The sequence below is a fragment of the Talpa europaea genome (genome assembly GCF_964194135.1).
Source record: "Talpa europaea genome assembly, chromosome: 13".
Classification (NCBI taxonomy): domain Eukaryota; kingdom Metazoa; phylum Chordata; class Mammalia; order Eulipotyphla; family Talpidae; genus Talpa; species Talpa europaea.
Window position 1 is genome coordinate 26,468,711 of NC_140080.1, and position 12,220 is coordinate 26,480,930.

General features: G+C 34.0%; 1 protein-coding gene across 3 annotated transcripts in view; it reads right to left on the reverse strand.

Annotated features, from left to right (window-relative positions):
- Positions 1-12,220, reverse strand: part of FNIP1 (folliculin interacting protein 1) — a gene marked incomplete at its 5' end in the record, with an annotated part of 97,689 nt that overhangs the window by 25,564 nt on the left and 59,905 nt on the right. For 2 of the 3 annotated variants that reach the window (XM_084252442.1, XM_084252440.1), the window contains 5 exons: positions 177-378; positions 1,921-2,056; positions 5,133-5,204; positions 6,351-6,434; positions 10,039-10,130. In XM_084252442.1, the coding sequence (XP_084108568.1) occupies positions 177-378; positions 1,921-2,056; positions 5,133-5,204; positions 6,351-6,434; positions 10,039-10,130 (586 nt within the window). The remainder of the gene's footprint in view (positions 1-176; positions 379-1,920; positions 2,057-5,132; positions 5,205-6,350; positions 6,435-10,038; positions 10,131-12,220) is intronic. The other variant, XM_084252441.1, reaches the window with a different exon arrangement.

The following is a 12,220-nucleotide window of genomic DNA, read 5'->3' on the forward strand; positions in this document are numbered from 1 at the left end:
ATTTTATTAGACAGTAAGCACCTTAAAAAGAGTCGAAGTCTATTTGAATCTTCCAGAATACTTTGCAGGGTTCAAATGCCTCCAAAATTTTCTGCCCAATTAACATAGTGCTTAAATCAGTAAAATAAGATTCAAAGGAAATTTACAAAGGCGATAAACAACATAACTATGCTTACCTGTTCTATTGCACTCTTTAATTTGTTCATGTGACTTTCAAAGAGAGGAAAATGTGAAAAAAAGAATTCATTAAATTTGTTATTTTCATCTTCATCTTTGGATAATGAAAAGATTACCCCAATTGCAATCTTCTTTTTCCTCACAATTCCTGGGTTAGGGCCACAGCTTTCATCTGACAGATTAAAGCTTTCTTCTATAGACCTTAAAAATAAATGTGTTTTTTTTTTTAATTTAAGAAATAAATAAAAATAGTTAAATTTGCAATTCATTCTTCTTGCTTTTTCAATGTAGGCAAACCAAAGGTTTTTTTACTATTTTATAAAAAAGTTCTTTGTGAAATCTACTGGCTATTCCTTTATGCTCATATTTTCATAAGAAATTTTAATAGGAAGTATGGTAAGTTTTTTGTTTAGTCAGAAGTCACTAAAAAAGGAGATAGTTTTCAATTCATAACGAACTTAACAGTGACTGAGTTTTAAGATTTATAGATGAATCTGATAAAATCTCTTCATTGTTCTAGGATCTGTATGTGTCTCCTTTCTGATTGCGACAGCAAAATCAAAGATGAATTACAGGGAATGAGCAAAGGAAGAAATAAGAATATTCACTATTTGTAACTGTACTTAACATAGATGAAAAACAGATCTTTCAAGAATGAATTTGCCAAAAGAGAAACATGAAAAGCTGAAATATCAAAACATGCAGTATATGAATCAAAGATCGAAAAGCTAAAACTGCAGGACTCCCAAAATCAAAAAAACCCCAGCATGATGGCATCCACAAGGTATTCATGATACTGGGCTCGACATCCATAATCATTAGGAAAACGCAAATCAAAATACTAATGAGACACTACTTCCTGCCTATTAAGATGACCAAAAATATAGAAAAAATAGAAAATAACTATTCTTAAAGACATGGAAAGATTAGTAATGTTGTGAAGCATTTCTGGTGGGAATGTCAAATGGTGCAGCTATTCTGGGAAAATGTAAGATTCATCAAAAAATTAAAATGAGAACTCTCATATGAGTCAACAATTTTACCTCCAGGTATGTAACTAAGAGAACTGAAAGCAGGAACTTGAATGTATTTGTATACCCATGTTCATATCAGCATTATTGACAACAGCCAAAAGGTATAAGCACCCCAAATGTTCATAGACAGATGAATGGATAAAAAATGAGACAACACACACACACACACACACACACGGAATGTCAATCGTAAAAAAAGAATGACATTCAGATACATGCTATACCATGGATGAACCTTGAAGACATAAATTTTGCCAAGTAAAATAAGCCACATACAAAAGGACGAATATTGCGAGATTTCACTGATACATCTAAAGTTAAATTCAAAAAGACAGAAAATAGAACAGTGGGTATCAGTAGTAATGGGGAAGGAGGCTTTGGGAGTGATTGTTTAACAGGTAAAGCATGTAATCTTATATTTGGAGAGAAAAATGTTCTGGACATGAATGGTGATGATGGTTGCACAGAAATGCAAGATACAGCTAATGCCACTAAACTGTAGGTAAACATGGTAAATTTTACATTATGCATAACTTACCATAATAAAAATAAAAGCAATATATTTAAAAGTTTTCATTTCCAGACTTAAATACACAAAATACAAAGGCAGGCTCGGGGGGGGGGGGGGGGGACATTCAAAATTGAGTTTAAGGAACCGATCAGTCTCATAAATTCTTCCAAAATTGTAAGTTGAAAGGTTATAACTTACCATCTAGGAAACACCCCATTCTCCAAACTTGTTGTCTGGCTGCGTCGCCAACGTCGCTGATAGCTGCTGGCACAACTTCGAGTAAGTGAGGAGTTTGGAGAGGGAAACGGAGTAATAAGCAAGCTGCTGAGAGATGCTGTCAAGTCAGAATAAGAAAAAGCATACTGTATGAGTCAATAACAATAAAGCACAAGAATAAATTCCCTTTCAACAAATTTAAGAAGTGGTAACTCAAATTATCCATTTTGCTTCATAAGCCTCTAAAATTTCCATGAAGAAAATACATCACTGATGGAACAAGGTACCCAAAGGAGAAAAATCATGTATTATAACAATGTGTTAGTAAGAGACTCTGAGACAAACCCCTTTTGAAATCCTTACCCCCACCTTCAGAAGAAAATGCTACTTTGAAACAAGGTATTGCCACCTATGGCCACCAGATTACTCTCTGCTTTAGCAGAACCCTTAGATCTTACATGAAAAATCTGAAGCAATTCAAGTTGAACTTAAGTGTTTGAGTGCCATCTAAAGATATCATTTACTACTTTACTATTTACTAGTTCTATGACTTTAAGAAACATGGTTAATTTTTTCTCAAAACATTCTTCATTTATAAAATAGGGCAAACAATTTCCATCTACAAAGGGTACTAATTAAAAAACAACTAAGATAATGTATGTGAAACACCTGTCATAATGATGTAGTCATAGAAACTCAACGAACATTTTTTTTTTTCAGAAACAACAAAAAAATGTCTTTTAAAAGTACTAATGAACCACCTGTGCCAAGGCATTAAGCCTCTGAAAGCTTGACCATTTTTCTAAGAGTCATGACTATACTCACTAAACTCCAAAGAAAGAGCAGATCCTGCAGACTGCTCTCTGAAGATTCTCAGGGGTAACAGACACACACCAGTAGCGTCTACTCCAGTTATAACAGTCTCCAAACTATAGGGATTATTCTCTCCCTAAAGTCCTCCTCTGGAATCCAAAAGTTCTGTCCTTGCCTGGGATTTCAAAGCTACAATCTTTTTTTTTCTCTTGAACTAAGGATCCTCTCCTTCTCCCTACTGGATGTAGAGAGGAACACATTAAGAACTTGTTGTTTTACTTGGTAATATTTTAATTACCATCTTCATTCTTTAACCACGTACTGAATATTTGTCAAGTAATTAAAACAGTGAAATATTATTAACATCTATAAAGAGGTACATGCCAGGTTATATATTATACTTGACAATAAGTCTGAAAACCAGAGAAATTCTCTATGACAAATTCAGTGGTAAACTAACAATAAATTGTGACCTATTTTCTTAAAAAGACCACATTTAATAATTAGTATTATAAAACTGTAGTATAAGATTGGGTATGCAGAACTAATTGGGGTATGGCTTCAGAGAAAATTCAAATGTTATGCTTTACTAAATTCTGGTATTTAGAATACCCCTGTGAGAAAAAGAAGAAAAAACACAATTTACTTAAATGGCATATGTGAAAAGTCAAACTAGCCAGGTCTTTCAATTTACAGATGAAGAAAATGAAGTGTAGAAACATTAATTTATCACTTCTGAAATCCTGGATAAAATAATGAGAATTAAATTCCTGTCACAGAAGAGAAAACTAAAGCTCTATTACACATAAAGGAAATGTAAATTCCTAACAAGAATGTAAAATTCAATTAGAAAAGAAGGGTAAGATTATTTGAAAGATGCAACTTTTGTGTATTAGAGCAGAGGTTCTCAACTCTAGCTGTCTATCAGAACAAAGTGTTGAGTTTTTCATTTTCTTCCCAAATATGTATCTCTAAGCCTTTCTCTAAGAATAGAATTCAGGGCCTCCCCTGGTGACACAGCGGTTGAGCGCTGGGTTGTGAGGCTGCCCATAGCCTCTGCAGCACCGGTTCATTCCCCGGCGGCCGGCGAGGGTCCCACCGGAAAAAAAAAAAAAAAAAATAGAATTCAGATATATGAGAATTTTTTTGGAAGCTTCTTGCTATTCAAATGCATACCTTGGGAATTATAATATATGGTAAATTTCAGGTTCTAAGATTTCCTACCTATGTCAAAACTGAATCATAAACCAATTAAATAACAGTCATATGACAACATAATGGATGACCATGATGAATCAAGTTTCTTTCTTTCCTTCTTTTTTTTTAAGATTTATTTATTTATTTATACAAGCACTAAGTACAGTCAGAAGTGTGGGAGGGTGAGAGAATCCACCAGAGCCAGAGCGGTGAGCAGAACAGGCAGACTGACAAAGTACACTGCTAAGGGGAGCAGCCGGCACGGCAGGAGAGGTCTGCACGCCATGTGGGACCCTCACTGGCGGCCGAGGATCGAACCAGTGCTGCAGAGGCTGCAGGCAGCTTCACAGTCCAGCGCCCAACCGCTGCACCACTGGGGAGGCACTCAAGTTTCTTTCTTTCTAACAGTAATGCAAGCCTAAGATTATTTCTTCTTTCACTTAATTTGACCTCTGGGCCCTGTCAAACACTTGTTCTTAAAGTGGTATACCCTATTTTCATGCCTTTGCCTGGCTAACTACTATTTATTTCTCAAGACAATTCAAGTTGTCCTTTACCAAGGACTAAATTTCACAATCAAGTCAAGTGCCCTTTCTCTGAACCTCTTTACACAGTTCTATCACAGAATACATCACACAATAAATTATGACATGACTTTCCTGACATGATTTTCTCTGTAGAGTCTGTGCTCCCTAAGTACAGTATCAGGGCTTCAGTGTTTTTTATTTTGCTTTTGTTGTTTTCTATCTCAGCATGTCTCAATCAAAGTTTGTTAGACAAGTTTTAGAAGAGTCCACATTTGAAAAAATTATTTATAACAATGCCTTAAAAATGCCTAAACTCTGAGCTAGAGACAATCTGACAGTTTAAAATCTAGTTAAAAGAAGCAGAAACAAGCAAAGGTGTTATTTTTTCTATTGTGGTATCTAAGAAGTCTCTTGATCAATACTTCTATTCCTGTACTGGCTAAGCCTAACCCAGTGTGCATTCATCCAGGCCATGCTATACCATTGCCAATTTTTGAACAATTTTAAATTTTAAATGCTATTTCTATAATTCTCTTGTAAAGCTAATATTAATTCTAACAAACTACACAAAAAATTAGATGATAAAGGTAGAGATAAAGATGTCAACCAACAGTGATTTTATAAAAAACTGGATTAAATACATGAACATGGCATTACCAGAACGTGCTATGCCACTGTCTCTGTCCTCATTCAGCTCTCTTCCAGGCATGTCCATTGGGTTGCTGTGAACTGTGAATCAAGATATACTGTCAGTTGCATAATATACTACTATTCAGGTTGATGTTTCTCCTTTTAAATAGCAAATTAAATCATGCTCATCTCATTGCATTCATTTATTTTTTTTAATAGCATGGCACAAACCCAACACCAAGAGCTATTACTCAGTTGAACAAGCTTTGAGATCTATCTGAAGATTGGATATATTAACATGAAAGTAATCTATGATAAAAATCTAAAGAAGCAAGGGGTGACTAAAATATATATTTATAAAGCCTATAACATAAGAAAATATTCACAATATATTATTAAATGAAAAAAAAAGAAAGCCGCTGAACAGTAAAAATTATGGTATTAAGTCATGTATATCTCATGGTACATTCTACTACCCTGTCTATATATTTAAAAATTCTCTGTAATAAACATTGTAAGGAAACTGAATAGTATGATTCCAATTTTGTTTTTTAAAAATGTGATTTCTAGCTGACAAAATGACTAATATTTTGCCAATTTTCTAAATTTCTTGTAGCAAATATGTATTGTTCATATATCTCTTATTTGTAAGGAAAACAAACATTAGTTAAAACAAGAAGTCGGATAAAACTTCTGGACATAGAAGCACGAACATATTCTACAAGCATCAATTTAAAGAAATAAAAAAAAGCATATGCCTTTCACAGATTATTATGATGGTGCTTGTTCATCTAAATCTTAGCTCCAAGAGAAATCAACCTTATGAAATAGTGTAGACCAGAAATTTTACAATAATAAGATGGGATATTTTCTGCAATTGGTGAACTATGGTACAAAGCTATTCAGCCATGGAAACAAGGTAGTATCACAATAGAAATTTCAACTGGTATTTTAAGAAATGATGTTCATATTAAAATTTGGCTTATAATTCTGAACTTAAACGGCAGTGATATAAGAACAAAGTGCAACTTCATGAAAATGTCAATTACACTGATAACCCAATTTTTGGAAACGTTAAAAACATACTCAGTAGAAAGCAATCAAGTTCATACCCCTCCTAAGCAATATTTTCTTAACCACACCCTCCCCAACTGCATTTATATACTCTCTTGTTTCCACAGCTTAACTACAGACTCTAGCCACTGGGGCACACCAACTAGTCTACCCACACAGCACATGGCAAACCTGCAAAGAAAGAGGCACTCCTGATCAGGCGGAGCGGACCCTGTTCAGAGAACGCCCGCCTGGGGCTGCAGAACTGTGAAAGACCTACATGGCAAAAACGTAAAATACACATGAAAGAGGGCTGTTAGAAAAGCCACAATGCGTAAGGAATAAAAGGCGAGATAAGGCAGCACAAAAGCAGACCAACAGATGTAGATGGAAACTTTTAAACTAATTAAGAGTAATTCAAGCTGGCTTCCTCTTTTTGGAAATCAGCTTCCTTTCAGTCACAGCTTATGTTAAACATAATAATTCCATGTCTATTTACTAATAAATCTGTATTAGTAATAATAAGTCTCCAGTATACACAGTAAAAATTGTTTTAAATATTCCATCTTTTCTAATACAAAACAATGTTGGTGGAGGACTACAGGTATCTTGGTTGTGGGTGTGGTGTGGCAACAACATGGGAAGGGAGTGATCCTATACCTCTAAATCATATCAATGATGTAAACCAATCTAGCCTCAAAAACAAAACAAACAAAACAAAAAAACAAAACCTAAAAAAATTAAAAGATTTAAAAAGCACAGTAATGTTATCTATGTAAATTGACATTTGCCATATATATCTTCCATTTGTCAGTTTTAAGGTTACAGTATTTTGCACCTACAGTAAAGATAGAGAAAGCCACCTAAGCACTTAATTGAGAAAATAGAACACAATATACAACCATGAGCAACAGCGAAAAGGGATCTATTTACAAATTAATATAGAAATAAAGAAATCACAAATCTAGTGACTAGTTACAAAATAATGGGGAAAAAAATCAAAGCTCCCAGACCAGGGGAGGTCAGCCTGCTTCCACTATGGAAGCAGAATGTCACTCCTAGCTGAGAGTGGCTGCCACATGCCTAACCAAGAAAAGTCATCAATCTGAGGACTGAAAAAGAGCAGCGTTTACAGCCTGGAAACTAGTGGCTAAGTTATCTACAAAAATGATCAAGGATAAAATCGGGAACTGAAGGTTTTTAAAAGTGATGGTTTTATTTTTCAAATAAATAGCTATTTTTCTACTAGAAGAAGTTCTATAATTACAGTGCATTGTGCAGCAATCCTTGCATGTTTCATTGTTTAGCTTTCTTTATTTCATAGTATTTACTTCAAAACTTAGCGACTCCCTTATGCTTAAGCACATGACTTTATATGCAGATACACATGCATATGTACATGTGCACACACAGAGAGAATTCACCAGATGGGAACTCTTCTTTTCCTACCAACCCTACCTATAAACTAAATCAAATTCTTAATCATGAATCCCTCCTTCCTGACTGAGTAGTAATAACAGGTAATAGTATAACAACTTAAGCGTGTGCAAAGGATTCCCTTGAGTGAAAAATCTTGAGAGGTTCCTCCCTCCCTCCCCTCCAAAACTAATTCTTCTAAGTCAGCTTGGATCTTTAAAAATCTCACTCTACCAATTAATCACCTTTATCTCTAACTTCATCCTCCTTTTAATCTCATTTTCTATCAGCATTTAAACACAGTCAAAACTCTTCTACATTTTCTTCTATCTTAATTCTTAAGATGTGATGCAAAAACTACTGGACAATATTTCCTTATCATTTTTTACATTTCTTTGGTCATCTCATTCATTCTCATGCTTGCAGTGATTATTTTATATGTTAATAATCTCAAATACGTGCTAGAAACAGCCAACTGTCTGACAATTGTGTTCTTTCTTATCTAAAAGAAGTAGTCCCTGGGAAGCAGCTATCCGGATAGTGATAATAATTCTAAAATCCCCTAACAGAAAGGGGAAGCCATGTGATTAGTTGCCACGAATGGGATATGAATAAAAATACTGCACATCACTTTTAGGCTGAAGTGGATTATTAAGTGGATGTACCTTCAACATACTCAATCCCTTTCCACTGGCTGGGAACAGTTAAATACAACCTTGGAGGGAACATGTTGGAGGTAGAATGCAAAGAAGTAGAGTGAACCTCTAAACTACTGCTTGGAGGAAAACTGCTCATCAATGAAGAATATCCTTTTGGACTTTACATCAGTAAGAAAAAAATTCTGTTGTTTTGAAAATTATCATACATTCATCCGTTTTGATGTTGCAGCAACTACTACCATAATACATCTATAAAACATTTATTAAAACCTATCTAACTATAATGGTTATCTTTACTTGGATATCCCATCAATACTTCCAACATGCCTAAACCTAAAATCAATTCCCAATTACTTCTGTTCCGGCCAGTGAATGGCACCAATATCCATGCAATTACACAACCATATAGAAAAGTGCCATCTTTGATTCATTCTTCACTCTCACCTCTTCTATCTAATTACTAAGTCCGGTCCACTCAATTTCCCTTAATGAACTTCTCAACAATTCTCTATCCTCACTGACAACAATGTTAGTTGGCATATACTGTATGCTTAGTATGCATTTGCGGTTATTGAAAATTTAAAGGAAATTAGAATGGTGTTCAAATAGCCTTGATTCACAATTAACCATGCAGAAGTTAAAACTATTCATTATTTAAAATCTATACTTTTAAAATGGATTAAATTCTTATTCTATAACAGAAAATGTGAATAAACCTAGTCTCTACGGTGCAAATTATCTTTACAAATGATAACAGATTTAATATTGTTAAAACACATAGCTTTTTATATGACCTGGGAGCTTTACAAGATTGAAAAAGATTCAGTTATTTCCTTGTCACATATTTACTTTAATTAAAACCACTGCAATAGTTCATCTAGTTTTTTTCTTTAAAAAAAGAATTTCTATTTTTCTATAAAATAAATACTCTTTCTGAAGTATATGCTTAACTTTGCAATGGGCACCCAGTAGATGCTTGGTGAGTGGCTTCCTAATTTGAACATGATAAAAAACACACACACACACATACACAAAGTTCAAGTCAGAAGGGAAAAACTATTTTCTACTAAAACATGTAATTAATACATATTTATTCAAATAAATTAAAAATAAAGATTCTCATTCAACAGAGAACAAGAGAAATATTCATTTTAATGAATATTTAATGAATAGTAAAATATTTACTTTAATTGCCATCCACTTTCTGAGATACTATAATTCTTTGTGCACTAGAAATATGGGCCTTGGCAACTTACTTGAACTTTCTAGGATAAAACAAATGGCCAGAAACTTTAGAAAGATTTTCACTTCGAATGCTGAATTTTAATAACAACAATAATCAATTAAAGAAATTACTAAGCTATTATTCTCATAAATCTTTACAGAGCATCAAATTTGAATATCTGCTCATCTGAATTATTGGTCATCAAAGTGAGAACTATTTAAAAGTTATTTGGTGAGGGGAGAGAGAAAAGATAAGGTGCCTCAACCGAAATAGTCAAGAGAGCTAGCAAGGGTATTTTATATCAATGACAGTGCCTTTCAAAGATATATCTAAGTTTAAGAAAAATTAGATATATCTTCACCAGATCTCCTTTTTCCAGATAAAAAATAAATGTTGTATTTAAATATAAGATTATGTTTTTCAAATAATACAAATGTTAAACATGCAATTTGAATGTTTTCTCCACTTCTAATATTCTAAAAAACTCTTTGGTCTTAGATCTATATTATTAAGAAAAATGTGGAAATCCTTACTACATATGTAACATTTTAAAATGTATAAAACCAAAGGAATCATTTACCTATATTTCCAAGTAGTCCGTTAATAATTGTGTTATTATCAGCCTTTAATGTATTGTTGTCCTGATTGATAAATTCAAGACTGTCTTGCAGCCTAAGAGGGAGAAGGAAAAAAAAAATTCCAAATTCATTTTATGCTCCTGATTGCAATTCCTTATATAGCCTGGTATATACAATGCTTTAAGTTTTCAATTTCCCTATTCATAGATATAACCATTTAAGTCAGAAATTGGCAAAATTACAATGTGAGAGCTAAATTCAGTTTCCTCTATGTTTTTATAAATAAAATTTTACTGGAAAATTTTATAAATAAAATTTACTGGAAAATTTTACATTCATTTATGTATTGTGTATGGTTGGTTTCATGCTACAATGAAAGCACTGAAAAACTATGGCAGAATGTCTGGCTCACAAAGCCAACAATATTTGCTACCTGGATTTTTATAGAGAAAGTCTTTGACCCTGATTTAAATTATAAAGCAGGGCCTCCCTGGTGGCGCAGGGGTTGAGCGCTGGGTTGCGAAGCTGCCCGCAGCCTCTGCAGCGCTGGTTCGATCCCCGGCTGCTCCCCGGCCACCAGAGGAGGGTCCCACATGGCGCGCAGACCTCTCCTGCCGCCCGCTGCTCCCCTCAGCAGTGTACCTCGGTCCTTCTGCCTGCTCTGCTCCCCACTCTGCCTCTGGTGAATTCTCTCACCCTCCTGCACTTCTGACTGTACCCAGTGCATGTATAAACAAACAAACAAACAAACAAACAAACAAACAAATAAATAACATGCCTCTATTTAAAAAAAAAAAAAGAGTATTATACTACTCTTAAAAATAAGCACTTTTGACATCAAATTTTATAAGTGTCCATGATATTTAAAAAATATCTCTGACTCTTTCCTAAAAGTTAAAAAAAAATTAGTTATTATAATCTTAGCTAATAAAACCCCTTAAACATCTTTTTAGAGAATTTAAAATTAACGAAGGCTCTTGTGATTTTTCTCCAGTTTCGCACAATCTCCTGCTGCTTCATGATGATGCTTTTGACTTTGAGTACCTTCATCTATTCTCCCTATTCAGAAATCTGACTCGGCACTTGCAGAATCCATCTCTGGATTCTATTACCACTGCACCTAAGCTTCAATCCTTCATTTCTCAGGTTCTAGCATGAAATTCATAATCTTGACATCAGGCCCACCCTTGTTTCAGCTTTGACATACCAACCATGGCACTAACTACTTACAATACCTTTGTGCCCCACTAAGACTAACCTAGGGCTAATTCTGCAGGGTATTTGAAAACTCAAGTGTACAACCTGTAGATGCTAACTTATCATAGGAATGTAAATTGGAAAATGAGCATTCAAGATTTTACTTCCAGTTATAGCTTCTAGAAAATAAGAGAAAGGGAAACCAGAATTCCTTTTCTTGAACTTCATTCAAAAATGAGGACATAATCTAGTCCCAACACACAGTGATAGGATGGATAAAAAAACAAGACCCAACAACTTGCTTGTCTATAAGAGATATACTTAGATTTTAAAGACACAACATAAACTCAAAATGAAGGGATTAAAAAAAGATATTCCATACAAGTGGAAACCAAAAGCGAGCCGAGACAACTATACCTATGTTGCACAAAACAGACTTTAAATCAAAAATGGTAACAAGAGACAATAAGTCATATAATGATAAGGAGGACAAGTCATTAAGGAAGTAACAGAATAGAGAGAACATTCCATCCAACATCAACAAAATGCATACTCTTCGCAAGTGCACCTTTACATTCTCCAGGCCAGATCACAAGATAGATCACAAAATATGTCTTAGCAAATTTAAAGACTGAAATCATAATTCTTTCTGATGACAATTGTGTTAAGCTAGAAATCACAACAGGAGGAAAAGTTAGAAAATCCAAATATGTACAGATGAAACATGTCTGTAAATAATCAATGAGTCAAAGAAAGAAGAAATCAAAAGGGAACTCAAGAAATATCTTGAAACAAATGAAAACGAAAGCATCAAAACATATGGGATGCTGCAAAGAGGGAACTTCCAAGAAGGAGTTTATAGCAATGAATGCCTAAAATAAAAAGCAAGAAAGAGCTCAAACAATCTCATTTAAAAAAAAATTTGAAGAGACAAGAAAAATAACAGAAAAGATGAATGAAAATAAAGATGACTCTCTGAAAAGATAA